This window comes from Ambystoma mexicanum, chromosome 7q (genome assembly GCF_040938575.1).
Source record: "Ambystoma mexicanum isolate Mex_15411 chromosome 7q, UKY_AmexF1_1, whole genome shotgun sequence".
Lineage (NCBI taxonomy): Eukaryota > Metazoa > Chordata > Amphibia > Caudata > Ambystomatidae > Ambystoma > Ambystoma mexicanum.
Genome location: NC_090941.1, coordinates 409,136,223 through 409,156,925, shown reverse-complemented (window position 1 = coordinate 409,156,925; position 20,703 = coordinate 409,136,223). Strand labels below are relative to the sequence as shown.

General features: G+C 47.0%; 1 protein-coding gene across 7 annotated transcripts in view; it reads right to left on the bottom strand.

Annotated features, from left to right (window-relative positions):
* The window catches only part of DIAPH3 (diaphanous related formin 3), a 2,562,783-nt gene extending 2,553,408 nt beyond the window's left edge, over window positions 1–9,375 (bottom strand). For 6 of the 7 annotated variants that reach the window (XM_069640493.1, XM_069640496.1, XM_069640494.1 and 3 more), the window contains exon 1: window positions 8,888–9,374. In XM_069640493.1, coding sequence (XP_069496594.1) covers window positions 8,888–9,028 — 141 coding nt within the window. In that variant the 5' untranslated portion in view covers window positions 9,029–9,374. Of the gene's footprint in view, window positions 1–8,887 lie in introns of all 7 variants that reach the window. The other variant, XM_069640497.1, reaches the window with a different exon arrangement.
* Window positions 9,376–20,703: the final 11,328 nt, after the last annotated feature.

The window sequence follows — 20,703 nt, the reverse complement described above, 5'->3', positions numbered from 1 at the left end:
CGGCATCTTACTGCATTTGCAACAATTTGAGTATGCAGTCAAAATCATTGAGGAAAACAGTAACCCGATGCAAGAATTTGAAAGAAAATAAAAGACATGTATAAGCGTCAGCGGACTGCTCATTGTCGCCTTGCATCTAATTCCGAGCGAAACGCTCCCCCTGTATCAGAGCGGTGGTCTAAGGGACCATGTCCCAATCATCTTACCTAGGTGGTCGGCTCGTCTAGGATTGTGATCCCCACACTAGTGCCGAGCCACTCACACTCAAGTATTAGAGAAGGCTAACTAGTCCGTAATTCGAGCATGCAGTTCAACAAAAACTTAACTATTGGCGCTGTGTGACTGGAATTCTTGTTTGCGCTTTAGAATTTAGCCTCCCACAACCAGAACGCAGGGTTTGGTCTTGGACATGTCCAACTGAGCTTTTCTTTATGACCTCATCATTAGGGACAAACTAGAAGGCAAACTTTATAGAGTTCTTTGACATCAATGCAAATGAGGAGATGGCGGAAAACAGTCTGGGACGCATTTAAGGCAACCTTTAGGAGGGAATTTACGGCAGAGTGGGCGCTTAAGCAAAAACAAAGGGGACTGGAATCCGAACTTGAAGATGAACTAAAAGCAGGCCATGAAAAAAATTGAAGCCGACATGGGACTGCTAATAGAAAATGCATACAGGAATATAAGGGGCAGACTGAATCTTTTGATTACGAAAAAAGCTGAGAAAAGCCTCCTGTACGTAAAGCAGACACATTATGTGAAAGCCAACAAAGTTGATTGCTTGTTGGCTAGACAGCTCGGACATAAAAGGGCATCCCACATCATCCAGGGAATTAGAGATCTCTTGCAGGAGGTAGTCACCACGACCCCCCTGATCCTCACACAATTCCAGACTTTTTATTCTACCCTCAACCAGTGAGATACGTGACATTCCACATTGCAAAGTGAATACTTGCAATCGGTTCAGCTTCTGGTAATTTCAGCACAGGAACGAGAGATGTTGGAGCAAGAGATCTGAGGAGGAATTGCAGGTCATTCGGAATCTCCCCCTGAATAAGTCCCCAGGCCCAGACGGCTACCCAGCCATATTCTTTAAAAAATTCCGTTCTATTTCGGCCCCTAGATTAGCTAGACTTTTTTATTCCTTTTGGAGATAGTGGCCATATATCTCACACGATTGAAGAGGCAAAAATTATACTCTTCCTAAAACCCAATAAGGATCCGACCTGTTGCCCCACTGCCCTGATAAATCTTGATGACAAGATATGCACGAAAGTCCTGGCCAATAGGCTGGAGAACATTCTCCCAGATCAGACCAGGTTCATAAAACATTGTCAAAACCATGATAATATTAGATGAGCTTGTCACCCGTTGGAGAAAATCTCCAAGAACCGGCTCCTGGCTGCGTTTCTTTCGCTAGACGCAGAAAATGTGTTTGATAGAGTAGAATGGTCCTTCTTGGTATGCACTCTCAATGCAATGGGGTTTGGTCCTAACTTTGTTGACAAGATTCAAGTGAATTATAAAGATCTAAAGGTTAGGTTGTTAATTAACAGCCAAAGGTCTTCACCAATTACGCTGCACCGTGGCACCAAACAGGGCTGTCCGCTTTCGCCTCGGTTGTATCCTTTACACTAAGAACCCCTGCTAACTAAAATCAGACAAGCAGATTAGATTCAGGGTATCCCTTTCGGGGGCGACATGCATAAAATCATGACTTATGCAGAAGATTTGCTCCTCAAAGTTATAGACCCGTAGAGATTAACGGCAGTTATGAAGGAATTGGAGTCCTTTGGGAAGGTAGTGGACTAAAAAGAAATGTTACTAAATTGCAAATATTAAATCTCTCCCTTTGGTTGGGCTCAGGGGGAAATGAAGCCATTAGGAGTGCATTTAACTAGGGGGGCTATACAAGTCCAAATTACCCCTCCCCTATTGGAAGATTTTAAGCAACAACTATCAGAATGGGGTCCACTTTCGGTCTCTTGGTTGGAGTGGATCAATTCTGTGAAATTTGTGGTATTACCCGAGGTTCTTTACCTATTCCAAGCACTCCCAGTGCAAGTCCATATGGCGTTTTTCCGTAAACTTCACAGGGCAATCTCAAATTTTATTTTGAATAAACCTCTGCGGATCACACCAAGAACCCTTACGGCTCCTATACAGAGGCGAGCTAGGACGGTTAGTAATGGATTCGGAGAAGAAGTGGATTTAGATGGAAAAGGTGTTTGGACCCCACTTAGGGGACTTACAATGGCTCCCCAGGCAAGATCACTCCTCAAATATGCATGCTAGTCATATTACGCAGTTAGTTGAAAAGAAATGGGATCGGGTGATCCGACAGCATCAACTCACAACGTACCGTCACCCTTTACACCGCTGTCCAGTATCCCCCAATTTACTCCAGGCATAGAAAAGTGTTCATTCTCAAAATGGAAATGAGCTGCGCGTACCAAACTACGAGATATATTTCAAGATAAAGATCCCAAAACGTTTGACCAATGTAAAAGGGAGCTAGGACTAGTGGAGACAGATTCCAATATTCTCAGGTCCAACATTGGTTTATGCCCCCCTACCTCGATTAGAGCGGAAGCTATTAGGCCATTTACAACATTTGCAATGTTTCTGGTATCGAACCTGGGTGACAAAGCTCTCATTTCTAACTTATACCTACTCCTGACTGATAACCAGCCAGGGGAGTACCTTTGGATACATACAGAAATGGCAACCAATAGAGGGGGAAACTAGAACAGTGGAGGAATGGGAAATAATGGAGGACAATACCTGAACTCACTTGGTCACTACAGATAAGAGAAGCCTGGTACAAAATCATGACACAATGGCATTACACCCCACATAGGTTACATAAAATGAGAGTGGCGGCTTCCAATAGGTGTTGCAGGGGGATTGGATACATGTATGGTGGCACTGTCCCAAGTTGAATAATTTTTGGGGGACAACAACCATATGGCACAAATCTTCAGAATCCAAGCCCAAATGGGCCTGAAAGACTGCCTATTGGGAATTGCAACAACGGAAAATAAACAATGGCCCAGGCACATGCGGAAAGCATACACTATGTTGCAGTTGACAGCCCTGCTTTTGATAGCCCAACATTGGCAAGCAAAGGAATGACCCCATACTCATGACTGGTTTGTGAAAATCTGGAATTCTGTGCCATAATAATGGGTCACCTATGCCATCCAAGGCATCCAGCCTATATTTACAAAAGACTGGGAAGGGGTGCTACATTTCCTGCAAGAGGACTATAATGTACCCTTATGCCCACAGAAGTTACAAATCTTAGGCATCAACTAGACTCATTTTGATTCAAATTTCCTCAGGTGTGGGAGGGGATTAGGTGGTAGGATAATTTGGGGAGATTGTTGGGGGGGGGTAGGGAAGAGAGGGGGAGCCGTTTGGTTGTAAAGGCTATGCCAATAAAAAAAATATTTAAAAAAAATAAAAATCCTCCCACTGGGTATGGGACTACTTTTTTACTCCCTAAAAATCATTTTACTCTATAAATACTACCACTTCGAAATCTTATCTGGAGCACGGACGATCAGGAATTAAGGGGGCACATGAAAATAATTGCTGTTATTTGCGCGCGTTTCCAGATATCCAGGGTAATTTGTAGTACACATTGCAAATGGAAGCGTGGTTAAAGGGGGAAAAAAGATTTTACAGCTACAGAAGTGGGGGCTAACGGGTGTTTAGCCAGAGTATATGGGTACTAGATTACTTTAAGGAACCGAATGGTGGAATATGGAAAGTGGACAAGACTGAAGGTGGGCCCCCAACGAAACCTATCCTGTCAAGGAATGCAATATGGAAAGTGTACACGGCCAAAGGCCATGGCTAATGTGCCCAAAAGAAACCTAGTGGTGTGGCCACTGCCGAAGACCATGTCTAGTGGATCCCTTTAGGAAACTTATTGGAGCACTATGTAGCATGGTCACGGCTGAAGGCCACGGGCACTGGCCATGGCCAGTGGGACCGAGAGAAAGCTATTGGGGTAAAGGGGCCATGGAAAAAGGCCGGGGACCAATGGTCATGGGCGCAGGCCATGGCTAGTGAGTAAGAAAGAGTTTTAAAATATACAGTGGGCACGGCTGAAGGCCCGAAAGACATGTGTATGTATGTCTTTGCACATCCACTGAATTTAAAGGGTTTTGCTGTTTTGGTTTTTTTTGCAAGTTGTCCTTTTATTGGAATCTCAATGAACATAGTACAAACGCCTAGCAATAACAGTACAGACATTGTCAAAGTACCATCGAAGTTTCATTCGAGAAAAAGAAGAGCAGAAAAATAAAGTGTTTTAAAAAAGGGTCACATGGATAGTAATGATTATTACATCTTCCATCATTTTGCTCAGCCAAGTCTTTCTATCAAACATTACGTCTGTAACAAGTGTTTCATGATCTACGGCCAAGAAAACATGTGCTCCTTCTCTCAAGTAAATTCCAAGAAAGGGCCCAAGGTACAGGAGAATCTTGGCAGTTCCGTTGTGTGCTGTGATTTTTTCCCAGGCTAGGATATCCCATATTTTAACCCACCAATATGAGATACAAGGGCCCTCTGGCGTCTTCCAAAAATGATCACGGATTGCTCTTGCTGCCATCAATAGGTACGATATCAGGTCCGCTCTAGGGACCAACATCGGAAAGGTGCCTGTTTTCGCCTTTATCTTCGATCGACTCTCTTGCCAATATGTTTGGATAATTGGGCAGTGCCACCACGTGACCAAGATTTCCTAGACTTCAACATCTATACCACCAACAATTTGAATAACCTGAACGAATGACATGCAATCTTTCAGGGAGCGAAGGGGGGTCATGTACCAGCGAAAGTATAATTTGATGGCTCCTTCTCCGACTAAGGTGCAGCAGGAGCTTCTGTGGGTTCGGGACCCTCTCATTTGCCGTGAATCCCCTGATATGTCCATCCCCAGTGGGCCATTTATGGTAATTTGTCCTCTACAGACTCCCAGTCCAGCAAGAGGCAACAGGTGGATACTTTCGTTTTTCTTGGCTCTCTATCACACGCAGTGCTATCCCCTTGACGGGGTCGACATGCAATTTGACTTGATGGTTTGATACCCAATGTCCAAGCTGAGCGTACCTGATGTGCTCAGTCTCAGGGAAAGATGGAATTTTTCTTTACAGTCCAAAAAATTTAGAGGCACCCCATCCTTATACAGGTCTCTCAAGCATAGGACAACTCTGGGTTATTTAGGACCGGAGAGAGAGGGCCCAGGTCTGATCTAAACCCAAGTTGGGAGCATGCTCTGTTCCAATGGCGCAGAATAGAGCAGGTGGTTTCCAGGAGGTCCCAATGAGAACTTCTGATAGCTTTGAGGAAAAAGGGGAGGTGGGGAAAAAGGTAAGGGTAGGGATGACTGTTCTAAAACCTTCCATTTCGACAGTCTGTCTTCTGCTGCCCAGTCAAGCATTGGGGCGATTTGTATTCCTCCCAGACCAAAGGAGAGTCTTACAAGAGATTATATGCTTACCACCACCAGATAAGGCGACCCACTACTTTCTGTATGTAAAAAAAAGAGAGGGGTGAGGCGTGCACTCCAATTCCTGGCCAATATTCTACCTGAAAAAATAAAATTAATAAATGGGTTGAATCCCAAAGTGTCCAATTAACTGGGTTAGATCCCAATTGTTGCAAAAATATTCACAGGGTTAAATCCCTTATGCTGCATTTCTGTAGTTCTAGGAGGTCCTGCTCTGGGATCATGATAGGCAAAGCTTGGAAGAAGTAGAGGAGCCTGGGCAGCAAGGTCATCTTAACCACACTGATTCGGCCCTGCCACGAGATTGCCTGCATCTCCCATCTTTGCAACAGGTCTTTGGCATATTCCTACAAGGTGGTTATGTTGGCGCGCATAAAAGAGGTATACGTCTTTGTGATATGAACCCCTAGATATGTGATCATTCGATCTGCCCATATAATCGGGAAGGAGGTTGTTAGAGCACGAAGAACCTCAGGGAGTTCGGTTATGGTGAGTCCTATAGACTTGTCATGATTAGAATGGACGCCTGAATGACCCCAACACCTACACCAACACCCTCAACAGAGCTATCAACACCATAGCCCCATCGGAATACAAAAAAATCCATGCATACCAACTCCTGGTTCACGGATTAACTCCTTGCCTTACGTACACGCAAACGTAACGCCCTAACTGGCGAGCTATGCCCAGTGCTTCCACCAAGGAAGAATTTAAAAAACGTACAACCCAGTATAAAGATGCCATTTACAAAGCTAAATCCAAATCCCTCAACCATAGGATCTCCAAGGCCAACTCACAATCTAAGGACATTTTCTCAATCTTTAAAGACCTCATCACCCCAGTCGCCAGCCCAGACGAAATCATTAAGGATGAAGCTTGGTGTGCCAGCATACAGGCCGCTATGCTTAATAAAATAAGACTACTTCAAGAGAAAATACAAGCTCAATTCAAAGCCTTACCCAAGACGGAGCACTCCCCACACCCAGCTCTCCTTCCCATTCTCCCCCCACCCTCTCTTCTCATTGTCACAGAATCTGAAGTTCTTGCACTCCTCCAACAGCTCAGACCATCGACTTGCAAAGAAAATATCTGCCAACACCCCAAGATCACAGAATGTGCAGACTCCCTGGTGCCTCATTACGGCATTTATTAACGCCTCTTTCAAATCATGAACTGTCCCATCCAGTCACAAAGAAGCATGGGTCCATCCTCAAAAAAAAAAAAATACTAAAAAAAAGGAACCCGGTTATGAACAGGTACTTATCTCTTTTTAAATACATGTGTTGTATATTATTTCCAACCATAACGACAACTACTGGGTTCTTATCCAAGTTGTATTTTATGTCTTTATAGGAACTTTCAGGTCCTGTATGGAAACTCAAGACAAATTGAGTCTATATTTTCAAAATGGAAAGTAATGAATTATCCTCTTTATAAATTAAGGTATATTAGAGCTTCTTGGCAGCTATTTAGATATAAATTAGAGCAGAGACAAATGATGTAGACTAAAATATGTGTTGTTATTTTTTCATGTTGTAGAGTTAGTAAGGAATATGTAAGAAGATACGAAAAGGGAAACTATGCATTGCCTTATCCCTGAATAAAGAGCCAGTAAGGAGACCCTCGAAGAACAACGCATTCAAGGCACCAACCCTTGTGAGTTACATGAAGGAAGGGGACAGTCTGGCTTGTTTGGTCAATGGTCATGTGCTGTCATAACTAGCAATAGGGACGATATTATTAATCTTTTGGGAAAAGCAATGTATTTGTGAGGTCTCATATCACCCTCTAGTTGACCATTGGTCACCACTAATGGCCTGTCATTAGACTGTGTGTAGCATATGGTCCAACTTGATCATTGTAATATTTATTATGGTATCCAACATTGTTAATAAGTTAAAAGTTTATATACGGTACTGTAAGTTATTAAGCACCTTTGTGCTTTGTATTCTTGTACTGTTTGTGTTTCTGCAATATTGTATTTTTCCATTTGTTTCATCAGTGGTTATTTTGTAATATCTTTGTTACTTTGGAAGCCACTGTAGCTTTCTTTAATATGTATTAAAACACATTTGAGGTTTTTTGGGTTGTCGCTTGCTCAATTTGATATATGTTTTGTGACTAAATGTGTTTATTTTCTATACGTTCGACTTTGCCATCAGGAGACAGGACCTTTGTTGTTTGATTGAGGCTAGGGCACAGACATGTGTAACAGAACATGGACATTTCCTTACAGTGACCTGGTATTTTTGGGAAAAGCCAGCTCAATTAGTGTTATTCCAAAGAGGAGGGGCTTATAATACAATGTGATAGGCAGTCTGGAAATGTTCTTTCTGAGGCATGGCATTTTGTGCTCCCATTAGAGGCAATGTCAATATGATGTGTGTTCGTGCATGGTGAGGGGCATTTGAGCATCCAGCAAGGAAATGTTTCCTTACTGTGGCATTGCATATTTCACTGGCGTTAGAGCAAAATACAGCTGATGTGTGCTCTTACATGGTGGCAGAGAGAGTATTTGTGCAGACTTGTAAGCTTATGACGCTTTCTTACCAAAGCATGACATTTTTTACTGGTGTTAAAAATAAAGCCAACATGAGTGTTATTACATGAGGGGGTGGGGGAGGGCGGGGTGCATTTGTGCAGCCAGCAAAGTTGTTTGTTTACTGTGGCATATAATATTGTACTGGCGTTAAGAGCAGCATCAACACAAAAAGTGTTCCCACATGGTGGTGGAGGAGCATTTGTGCAGCCAGCAATTACATGTTTTTCTTTCTGCAGCATAAGCTTTGGACTGGCATTAAGGGCAAAGCCAACAGGAGTAAGTTATTAAATTACACACACATTCCTGATACATTTCATTTGGGTGCCAGGAACCAGCCACAGGTCTCTTATTTCTATGGTAGGTGAAAGATTTAAGGTTTGATTAAAACATATGTACATCTTTTACCTGGGAGTGTGCAGCATGGCCCTGCAGCAGCACGATCATCACGCACGGTGCTTCAGGTCAGCCCAGAGTGTGGCGTGGCCCGTGCTTTGTGGAGGAACCCTAATCATGGCTCACAACGTGGGGTGGCCTCCACATTTTGTGTTACGCCACTGTCTGGACCACACCAATTAACTTGGAAAGTCAGCTGTCACGCCTGGTCGTAGCCACCAAGGGTGCTCTTGTATCTCGTGTATTTTAGAGCCAGCCGCGTCTTATTGCAGTCTAGGACAGTGTGCTGCAAATGTTGCTAAATAAGTTACCATACCCATCAGGGAATGCAAGTCTGCATATAGTTCCCTCTCTAGAGCGCACTGTGCTCGTACATGCACAGTTCATCCCTCCCACGTCTATGACTTGCTACAGCTGGGAATACTTACAAACTTGGAGCCCTTCCTGTCCTGCTCCTCGCTGCTAGGGGTCTGCAGGCCGCGCTTCCTGTTAAGTTTTCTCTCCCGACTGCCGCTGTAGACGGCCGGCGGGGACGGCTCCCGTGAACCCATGGGTCTGCGGGTGTCCATTGGGGCGGTGGATCCCGGAAAGACGCAGGCACCAAGGGAGCTGACTGTGGACAAATCAGCTTAGCACCGGCCGGGGATTAGTGGGTCGGATCCTTGTAAATCCGCTGACAGCGGCTGGGCTCCAGTGCGCTCTTCTCTTGGGCCTCCACCTGCAGCGCACAGCGGCGCGAGGATCGGGAAACAGCCAGGGGGGCCCTAACTGTCAGGAGCGCTGTCAACCAGCGGGGTTGGGCTCCAGGACCCAGATCCGAATCTTCCCGCCGCACTGGAACCGCCCCTTGCGCTCTCTGAGCCAATTAGGACCGACGAACCGCCCTAGCTTCTCCCGCGAAATCCCAAGGACCCTGAGTGGACGCGTCATCACCATCAGACCACGCCCCTAGGTCTGGTGTAGCTAATAGGAGAATCATAGGTTTACAAACGAATCAGGTATGTGGGCGTGGCCGCCGCAGAGGGTGGGCATTTTGGAGTCAGGCAAGTAGTTGACTATGTTCTTATAAGGGTGGATCTAAGAGAAAAAAAAAAAAGTTTACTTTTTTCCGGTTTACTTTTACCTATTTTTTTTTACACACCATTCTCTTTCTCCGAAGTTCAGTACCGAGCGCCCCACAAGATCCAGCGCTCCAGCAGCCTCTTAACACAACAGGTTACGGTTTAGCACTACTGCGTTTCTCCCACCAGAGGTTAGTAATTTCTGCTCTGGAGATCATCCAGTGTCCCGCTATTAGAAGAGGACTTGTGGGAAGGGGAGGGGCCCCGGTGTCTGGGACTTAACGTTCAAAGCAAGGGCACATTTGCATACATTGTAGTAAATTCTTATAAAGATGACAGGAGGCTGTCGGTTAGCTTGATGTCCTTTATTAACTGGGCGACATCTGCTGCAAACATATGCACATAAACGTGCCAAAACAACCAGGCAACGTGCCTGTTAACAGCTGCAGGGCTGGGGGGCTGGGGTGCCTTGTGGTGCAGTCCCCAAGCCCAAATCTCGGAGGAGCCGTCCGGACGCGTCCTGATGCTTCCTCTGCCGCTCCCGTAATGCGCGCGGGGGCGGTCTTGGTGCGGCCGCGAGTTCTCGCGAGAGTGGGGCTCTCGCTATATCTCTACACACCTCCCCTGGGTAATGCAAAGGAAGTTCATTGCAAGACCTAGTCTTTGTATCTCACCGGTCTTCTGTGCTCTCTACTGGGTCGGCCACCTTCTCCGGTGCGGACTTCCGTCTGCTCCTGTTCTGGTTCAGACCTAGGTGTTTCAGGTTCCATCTCTGTTTCTTCCCTCTCTCTGTCGTCCCTCTCTGGCTCGCGTTCTTCCCTTCGCTCATAGTCTAATCCTCCTTCCGCATGTGATCTCTCCGGGGTCCTCGCTCTTTCTTGTCTCTTCTGATAAAGGGCTACTCTTTCCAGATTCCACGTGCGCCCATCTTCGGTGCGAACATGGTTGGTTCCCCTGTGACTCACTTTTATGGGTCTGCTGAACCGCGAGCCTGTGATTTGATCTTTTTTTGGCAGTCTTATTTTGACCCAATCTCCCCTTCCCATGTCTGATGCTTGCTTGGTTCTTCTTCTTCGGTCACTCCATGTTTTCATGCGTGCCTTGCTGTTTTCAATTCTCCACACCACCTCTGACATGTCAACTGCTTCATCCTCTCTTACTTTGGACAGCCATGGGGGTATGAGCGTGGAGGCTGCACTCCTCCCTCTCAACATTCGAAACAGGGATATTTGCGTGATCCCGTTGGGAGTGAGTCTGTGGGCCGCTATGGCCTCCTCGGTTGTTTTCAGTGGGTCCATTCCAGAGGCTGTGGCTAGTTGGATGGCCCCTTTAATGAACCTGTTGGCCCTCTCTACGAGCCCATTGGCTTGGGGATGATACAAAGCCGCTTTCTTTTGGCCTATATGGTGCTTTCTCAGGAATTGTTCCATGTCCCGTGATATAAGTTGTACCCCATTGTCCGTCACTACCTCCTTGGGGAGGCCTTCCCTTTGAAAAATTTCAGTGAGGACTTCGATTACTGTCGCGGTGGTGATGTTCGGGACGAACTCCGCCTCGACCCACTTGGGTAGGTAATCTACCAGCACTATGCCGTACCGATGTTCTGGCGCCATCGCCTCCAGGGGTCCTATAAAGTCTATGCCCACTTTTGACCACACCGCTTCTGGTACTTCTGTGGGAATTAGAGGTGCCTGTCTGACTTTTAATCTTTTGTCGCTATTGAGGCACTCATGACACCGCTCTATCATGGTGCGAATCTCTTGGTCCATGGAAGGCCACCAGTAGGAGTCTCTGACTCTGCGACGGGTCATCGTGTTTCCCAGGTGACCCGCATGGGCTCTGCAGAGAATGGTTCTCCTCATGCCTACGGATGGGATTATCTGGTCCGTTTTCATTATTATTCCGTCCGTTTCAGATATCTCCTCGGCCACCTTCCAATAGGGTCTCATGCCTTCTGGCATTGCTTTTTCATCGGGCCACCCTTCCTTGATCCAGTCTCGGATTTTTGCCATGGTCGGGTCTTTTCCGTCTTCTTCCAACCAGTGTTTTTCACTGAGTTCCAGGTAATCAGGTGCTTTTATATCAGTGATGGATGCCACGATGCACTCCCCTTGTAGAAACGTGGTGGCCTTGACTTTGCCCTCTGGCAGTCTCGACATGCAGTCTGCCTGTGAGTTCTTCCATCCTGAGATGTGCTGCACTTCAAACGTGTACTCCTGCAGTTTTGCTGAAATGCGTGCCAGTCTGGGTGTAGACACTTTTGTGCCTCCCGGGCTGAGCATGTGGATGAGGGGTTTATGGTCTGTCACCAATTTGAATTTCGTGCCCCACACATATGTTCTGAAATGTTCTACCGCCCATGCACATGCCAGCATTTCCTTTTCTATGGTGGAGTAGTTCTGTTCCGCCGAGGACAAAGCCTTCGAGGCAAAAGCTACCACATGTTCCGTGTCTCCTTTCTTCTGCGTTAGAACGGTTCCTAGTCCATACGCACTGGCATCCTGGTGATGACTGTCTCCCACTCTGGGTTAAATGGCTGTAAACACGGCGCTTCCATGATGTGCCGTTTTATACTTTCGACCGCCTTCTTTTGGGGTTCTTGCCACAAGAATTCCGAACCTTTTTTGAGGAGTTCACGGAGTGGTGCCGAGGTCTCTGAGAACTTGGGGATAAATTTGGCGTAATACTCCGCCAGTCCGAGAAATGATCTTACTTCATCTTTGCTGGTGGGTTCCGGTGCTTTAATTATGGCATGCAATAAGTTTTGTTTGGGACTAATCCCTTTTTCTGAGATTTTGTACCCCAAGTACTCGACTTCTTTCGCTTTGAATACGCATTTTTCATGGCGTAGTCTCACACCTGCTTCTTGCAGCTTGGTCAGGACAGTTCTCAGTGTGGCATTGTGTGTCTGTTCATCCCCTGCGTACACGAGGATGTCATCCTGAAAATAGGCAACATTTCTGACCTTCCGTAGCAGGACGTCCATCATGCCTTGGAAAGCTGATGCCGCTGACGATAAGCCGAATCGCATCTTGGTGAACTGATAGGTGCCAAACGGTGTGATGAATGCTGTGAGAGGTTTCGACTCTTCGTGCAATTGTATTTGGTGGTATGCGTTTCTCATATCCAATTTTGAGAATATTCTGGCTTCTTTCATCAACAGAATGAGTTCGTTTATGCTCGGTAGTGGGTAGTTGTCGGTGATGACTTCTAAGTTTAAACTGCGAAGGTCAATGCACACTCTCAGCTCTTGTGAGTTGGGCTTCTTTATGAGTACGACCGGGCTCAGCCATTCCGACGCTTCAATTTCTTCAATGACTCCCTCCACTCTCATTTTGTCCAATTGATTCCTGAGCGTGTCTCTTGCGGTTGCTGGTACTGGCTTCACTCGATGCTTGACTGGGACGGCACTCTTCTTGAGCATTATTTTATGGACAAAGCCCTTGATGTGTCCCGGCTCCTCCGAGAAAAGTTTTGGATAGTCACTCTTGTCAATGGGCCCGCTCCTCGCGCCGACAGACAGTACCTGGTCTTCTGTGCTGGGGTCCAGTTTGATTTTCAGCTTGTCTTGGTCGTCCCATCCCAGCACTGCTGGGCCTTCATGACTGAAGTAGACTCTGGTGATGGTTTCTCTTCCCTTAAACTCCACTTTTCCATTGATATATCCCAGTAGTTCGACTGACGCCCCACCGAAAACTGTGGGTTTGTGTCGTGTAGTGAGAACTTGGACCTTTTCTTTTCCCACCATTTCTTTGTAGGTTCGTAGGGGTATGATGGTGAGGTCCGACCCGGAGTCCGCCATGACTTTTGTTTCTAGGCCGTCGATTTTGATTATACAATGGGGCTTTTCTCTTCTCGCCCATGTGCTGTTTACCATAATGACGGTGGGTCTCCCCTCCTCTTCTGAGGACGATTCTCTCTCGATGTTGCGATCTGTGTTTACGCTGGTAACTTTCTTGTTCCTCCATCGACACACAATCGAAAAATGGCCAATGCGTTTGCAGATGGAGCACTCTTTATCTCTGGCTGGGCACTCCCTGTCGAACGCCAGGTGTTTGGTGCTGATGCACCTGTGGCATTTCAGGGGTTCTTTCTTGCCCCCTCTCCCCTCTCTCGGGTCTGGTGCCTGTCTTTCCTTTCTCGAGTAAAATGCAACCGCTTGAATTTCGGTGGAACTCTGAGCTCCTGTGAGTTCTCTTCGTCTTCCCGCTGTTTCTTCGACTGCTCTGGCAATTTCAATCGCTTTCTCTAGCTGTAACTCTTTCTCCACTATGAATTTATCTTAAACTTTCCTGCTGTTTGTGTGGACTACCAACATATCGCAGATGAGGCTCTCAGCATTGTTGCCAAAACTGCACAGCGCCGCCAGTTCCCGTAGCTTGGTGACGTAATCGTCAACGGGTTCTGAGATTTCTTGTTTGCGGCTATAAAAACGTATTCTGTGCAACACCGTGTTTTCTCTGCTGGCAAATCTCTTTACGATTCTCCTTACTGCCTCCTTAAAGACATCATCGTTGTCACCCGCCACCGGAATCGGGGTGAGACTCTCAAACACCCTCTGCCCATCCACTCCCAGGGCGTTAAGTAACATAGCCCTGCGCCGTGCCGCTGAAAATCCTGCCCCTCCCAGTGCCTCCACATACGTTGTGAATAAGGGTTGCCATTGCGGCCACGGGATGGCAGGTCTACCTGGAGTTTGCAGGAAGGGCGGTGGTGGCGTCGCTCCTTGCATGTTCTCACGTGGGTTGTAGTGGTGATCCTCGTCGCCAATTTATGTAGTAAATTCTTATAAAGATGACAGGAGGCTGTCGGTTAGCTTGATGTCCTTTATTAACTGGGCGACATCTGCTGCAAACATATGCACATAAACGTGCCAAAACACCCAGGCAACGTGCCTGTTAGCTGCAGGGCTGGGGGGCTGGGGTGCCTTGTGGTGCAGGCCCCAAGCCCAAATCTCGGAGGAGCCGTCCGGACGCGTCCTCTGCCGCTCCCATAAGGCGCGCGGCACGCGTGGGGGCGGTCTTGGTGCGGCCGTGAGTTCTCGCGAGAGTGGGGCTCTCGCGATATCTCTACATACATGCCAACATTCCGTGACTGTGACCAAAAAGCTGTAGGATTTTGTAAGTTCCAAAAATGGTAATTACCATAATGATAACTTCATGGGAAATTACATCACTTGGCCTGATAACCTCTCCTGCCATAAGGCCCTGAACCACAAGGCTCTATGAATAACAAATTGAAATAAATAGCATAGGTATTGGCAATTACAAGTTGAGTTTACCGGAGCCCTTCCTGCCATCACTTCCCATGGAGTATACAGAAGTGTTATCACCTTGTTGCCTCTAACACCAGTTCCTCCACATCACCCACAAAGAAGGATGTATAGCTTTTCAGTGGGCATGTATTGTTTAAACTCCCTGCTGCCCAGCAATCTTGTGATAATCTGTGTCAATAAGACCCCGCTCCCTCTCCCCCACTTGGATTTCTATGCCTTATTTGGGTTCTCTGCACACAACTTCTAAACTCTGGGCTTTTTCAACTAGACCCTTCTGAGTTAGCTTCTGCACTCATGGTTTGTGCTTTGCGTACCCAGTTATGCTGTACTTCTGAATACCCCATAATCCCACACTGCCTCAACTTCCTATGCCCCAAGGCCTGTAACTTCATTCACATTCCTTGCCTAAACCCTGCATCCTGCATTTACATTTTACAGCCCGATTCTTCCTACTGCACTCCCATTGACAATTAACTTCCCATCACCTAGGGTGATCTAGAAACAACAAGGTGGGGAGTTTATAAACAATCCCATCAACGTGATTGCTCTGGAAGAATAATTTGAAAAGTCAAAACGGAACAGTGAAAATGTGTTAGTCTACCAGACCTGTGCTCTGCTCAGAGCTCCCGCCTGCAAATGAGGGATGACAGCTTACTATCAGACTCCTGCAGCCTCGGTTCCTCGGCAGCCACCTTCTAAGAATGGGTATGAAAATGAAGGACCAGTGGCAAGGTAGCATGTGAGGGCAGACAATGCCTGCCCAGTTCATCCAATGTGCCCACTCTCCATATTCATGGTCCCCACCTTTACACTCAGTACACCAATAATATTGTTTCTCTCTTTCTGGCCATGGTCTTTTTGAACCCATGTGCCATGTTTGTATACAGAAGTGTTATCACCTTGTTGCTCCACCCCAGAACTCCTAAATAAACCCCCATTGCCACTCACAGTTTTGCTGGGAAGCTGCTACATGCATGCTCTTCTATTTCTGGGATCAAACGCTTTCTGGTCTGAACCCAGGGGCTGGTTTTGTTATCAACCTATCACTGCATTCTCTATTTTTATTTCCATGGTCTCCTTTGAAATTAGGCCTTTTGTGCTGAGTTCCTGGTGGTGGGACTTGAAGAGAATTGTGCTTCGTATGTGCGTCCAATGAAACAACAAGGAAAAGAAAAGGCCCGTGAATTTGTATGGTTTTCTCTGTGGAGTTCTCGCTTTTTTTATTTTTTGCTAATAGGTGTCATCTAAGCACCACCAATAAGCCAAACATATTGCATTGGATTGGAGTACAGCTGACATGTGAGGATGGACACACAGCTTGTGGGTAGTGTTTGGTGATTTACTCATCCATTAGCTGCCCCTGGCCATGCTAATCCTTATGGACATTCCCACCCAGTATCTGACTCTCCCTGCCCAAAGCACACCCTCCTGGAATCTCTTTGACCTAGTTCTATCAAGTAGTTAGATCAAACATTGGCCTGTGAGTGTTACTTTGAAACAGCCTGCTGAGAGATAATGGCTTAATTGCAGCTGTAACACGCTCCTGGTATAATACAAATGTCTTAACCAAGTGTGCCTTCAGTCGGTTGATTTATATATTTTCCTTGGACTGAAGTCCTGCTAAAAACAAGTATTGACAAAGCCAACAGTTCTGGCTTGTGTGCAGGTATTACATAGGTATTTGTCAGGCACTGCTATGAAATATGCAGGCAACCACACCCTTTTCCAGTTTCTGTCTTATGGCCAAGTAGTACTATTATGGAAGTGCCATGCAAATGGCTATCCCATGCCTACACAAAAGCCAAAATGGTTGGCCATCGCCGTGAGAGAATGTGAGGAGGTGGCATCCATTGCTGCAGAAAAAGGGGGAGAGGAAAGTGTGGCATGCAAGGCCCCTGCCAGCAGATTCTCCCTGGCTGTGTTCCTCGGTGAAGAGGGCGCTCATGTGGCCAGGTTGGGGAGTCTTCTGGCAGCCCCTGTGGCTCCCGCAGCCAAGTGATTTATTTTCTTCCAGTGGGGAAGAAAGTGAGCGGTCCCCCTCTAGGGAAGGAGGCACTGCCTTGGCCGCAACCAGAATGGAGGAGGTGAGTGCCCAGCCCAAAACGTAAGCAGCAGTACGATCTGCCAGCTTGCCGCCACGCCGAAGCCCCCACCAAAATCCCGGGCCATGCGGGCGGAGGTGAGAAAAAAAAATGAGTGCTACGGTGATGGAGCTGGCAAGTTAGAACCCTGCAGTGACAACCTCATAACCCCGGCATCCGTCCATTTGTATCCAACACAACACATATCCATAGCTCATTCCCTTTCCCCCCAGAAAAGTGGAAAATGAGTCCTGTTTGTTTTTTGGCATAAAAAGGCTGTAGATTTATTCCACAATATCACAAACCACACTGCACAGATTTGTGGAAAACACTCATAAGATGCGGCGACTGCTCCGTGTCCAAAATAACTGCTTCCCCGTTTCCTTCCCCAAGCATCCCGAATAGGCCCAACTCTCCCCACCTTTGCGTCTGAGCCCCTCCTGCCCCTGCAGGCGCTCCTGGGTGGGGAGAGTGCCGTTTTCTTGGGGGAAGCTGAGCCCTAGTTGTTCCTCCCAGACACCCCTGCCGCTTAGGCTCCCAAGGGACGCTGGGTCAGAGAAGAGCGAAGACCCTTCCGGCTTCTCCTGGCTCATCCGGAGTCTGTCTCATGTGTTTGTTCGGCCAAACGCCGCTACACCGCCTTGTCGTCCTGCGACATCGACAACCAGGCATTTCTGCTTGTTCTGTTCGTAGGGTTGGTGGGTGGGAAAACGAAAACCTTCTCCTGCGGGTAACGGGCGGGCGTCCTATAGCAGCTGATGATGCTGCCTGTAGCAAGGAGCCCATCCGTTATGAAGGGGAATCCCCTCCCCTTTCTTTTGTTCGCCCTTTGCATGCTTTCCCCAAATTTTGACGCGCCTTCCCCTTCGCGGGCTTTCCTTCCTTTTTGCTGCGCTGGATTCAGCGCCTCCCCTTCCTCCCAGGAGGGGGAGGCCAGGAGGAGGACACTGCCTGGGTTATCGGGGTGCCTCCTCCATTTTGATTTGCTTTTTTTTCGTCGTCACTGTCATTACCAGGCCTGATCGGCGGTGAATGTCAACAGGTGCTCCTGTGTCAGAGCTGTGAAAGTGAAAGCCACTGCAACATCCCGGGCCGAGAGGTGGTGACTCCTGAAGTCTGCCACGTCGGAGGCTAAATAACAAAATGCACAAAACTAACGAAGTTCCCGTGCCGCAGACAGTGAAGCACTGTAACAGCGCTCCATGCCAGAGCTGTACAAAATAATATGGAGGCCTGCTGTTTTATGACAGGTTCCGGGCCACGCAGCAGTGAATGTTAGTACTCCCTACATCAGAGCAAACGGAAAGAAAGGTAGAACATGCAGCACAGTGTCGAAGCTAAGGAACGTAGAAGACCCCACTGAGATCTCAGGCTGCCCGGCCATAATGAGAATGAAGCACTCAATGAACAAACACACTGTAAATAGAATATGCATCCGAATATCCAGGGCTAGCTGGCGGTGAGTTTGATGTGGTGAAGTAATGTAGTGTACACCGAAGCAAAGGCAGGAAAGAACTGGAAGCTGAGCCTGCATGCTGCTGGCAGCAGGAAGGCACTGCTGGAAGGGTATGTTCCTGATACGCAGTACTGTGCTCATTTGAGCATGGTGTAGAGAATACACTCCATTCATGGTGGCACCGAGTGCGATACCAGTGGCAGTTGTGCCCCATCAGCCCCTAAAAAGGTGAAAACACCCAAAAGAAGGGGGAAGTGTGAGTGCTGTGAGAAAAAAGAAAGGACTCTGCGTTTGCAATGATGGCAGGCATGTGGCATCAGAGCAGAGTGTTGCAGCACCTACAGTGCCCACACTGTTCCTAACGTGGGCCTGCCACCAGAATAGGTTTGTTTCCTTTCCCGCCAGTGACCATGTCTGACAGCACCTACCATGCTGGTTCTACTCCTGCACCCGGGCCGTGGACGGTGAATGTCTGTTGGGGCGAATTCTCATAAATGTGTTAATTCCCTTCACCTTAGAGACCCCCGGCAACTTTGCTGGATTTTTGAGGACTTGATTTTCTTACCTGGAAAGAGGGTGAGCCTTTTTACCCACTCTTTCATGTATTTTGATGTGTATTTGTGTTCTTTGGTTATGGAGTTTTAGATAACTTCATAGGCCTCAACTTTCATGTGTGTCACACAGCACCCTCAGTGCAGTGACACAGGGATGTCTTTTAGACTTACCACATGTTTAAATACCTTCTCTGGGATAAACTACTGTTTCCCAGAGAATGTAAAGTGAAATTGACTTTACTATTCTTTCCAAATGTATAGACCCAGCACACACCATCTTAAAATGGAGTGCTGGAGGGGTTAGATAGTATCCCCTGTGTCTAACTACTCATGTAGCAGTCAAATGCTACCCTTTCGTATTGAAAAGGCTGGTAGCAGTGGTTTACAACAAACTACCATGATTTTTCCCAACCTCGAACACCGGTAGCTAAAAATCACGGGAGCCATGTTTTTCAAGATGGCGCCTTAAACCCCTTCGTTTAAACAGGTCCCAGTCTTCTTTTTTCACTGTTACTTTGTGGAAAGGTCCTTCTAGTGTTTGTCTCTGTGCGCCAAACCAGGTTTGGTCCCTTTGTTTGTATGCCTTTTGGCGGGCTTCAGGACTGAAGACTGCCTCTGGCATCTGAGTGTCTGGGGTGGGCAGGAATTGAGGGAGGTGCCTGAAACTCCCCGTGCTTAGTCTCCTGGGAGACCCAGATGCACTCTGGCGTGATTGGCTGGCTGACTGTCCGACAAGGGCATCCACCCTACTGGGTGAGTGACAGCTAGGCTGGAATGAATGGGAGAAAACTGTTTAAAAGGCGAGTCTCCAGGACTGGAAGGCAGAGTCAACCACTGGAACGAAAGAACCGAAGAAGAGCTGGAAGAGGACGGCTGCTGCAACTCCTGGACCGTTGGTTTGCCCAGTGAAGCACTGCTGCAGGTCCGAATTACCAAGTTCAACTCAACAGAGAAGCCCCTTCAAGGACAACCTCTTCCTTGAGTTGGTGGGACCAATCAACTCGCAAGCCAACTGGATACCATTCTCAAGGCTGGTTAGAATTAATCAAGGAGAGGAACACCAGTTTGTGCGCTTTAATTTACAGCTACTGGAACTGAAGCGACTCCATCTTGTTTGCTTTTTTGACGATAACGTGCAGTGCAGGAGTCCCCCACGACTCAGGCTCAGGAACAGTGACATTCTCAGGACCGGCCAGGAATTGAGCTGCATTTTGTTCTTCATACTAGGGTACTGTGCCAACCCGATTGAGAGAACGCCACTCTCGCAGTGAAAGTTTGTGAAACTTTCCCAACTTTCAGGCCTTATCCGCTTATCCTTATCAGCTTGTAACCCGACATATGATTCCTTTTCGCCTAAACTACTTCTTAGAACTTTCGCAGAGACTTTACCGTTTGATACCAGAACTGCTCTTTCCTATCCAGAACACTAGACCATTGACTTTGGCCTGGTCTCTTGACTTGAAATGAACTCTTCTGGTGAACTGAAACTATCTGCACTGTCTAAAAAGTATATATGATCTACTTTACTTACCTCGTGCCTTTTGCTCATTTTTAAGTAACTGAACTGCCATTTGACTCCTATTTCAGGGGAGCTCAAACTGTCTAAAAACCTAAGAATTTTGTATTGAAGTGTATTGGTTTATAATATTAAGCTGCCTTCTTCTAGTGAAATGTTTTCTAAATGATAGTGTAACAAATGAATAAGTGTTTTTACCAAGAAACTTTGAGTATAAGTGTTTACTTGAACCACTGTGATTGAAAGTCCTCTGTGTTACTACTTGTACTGCTCACATTCACTCTTGAGATAATCCTAGCTG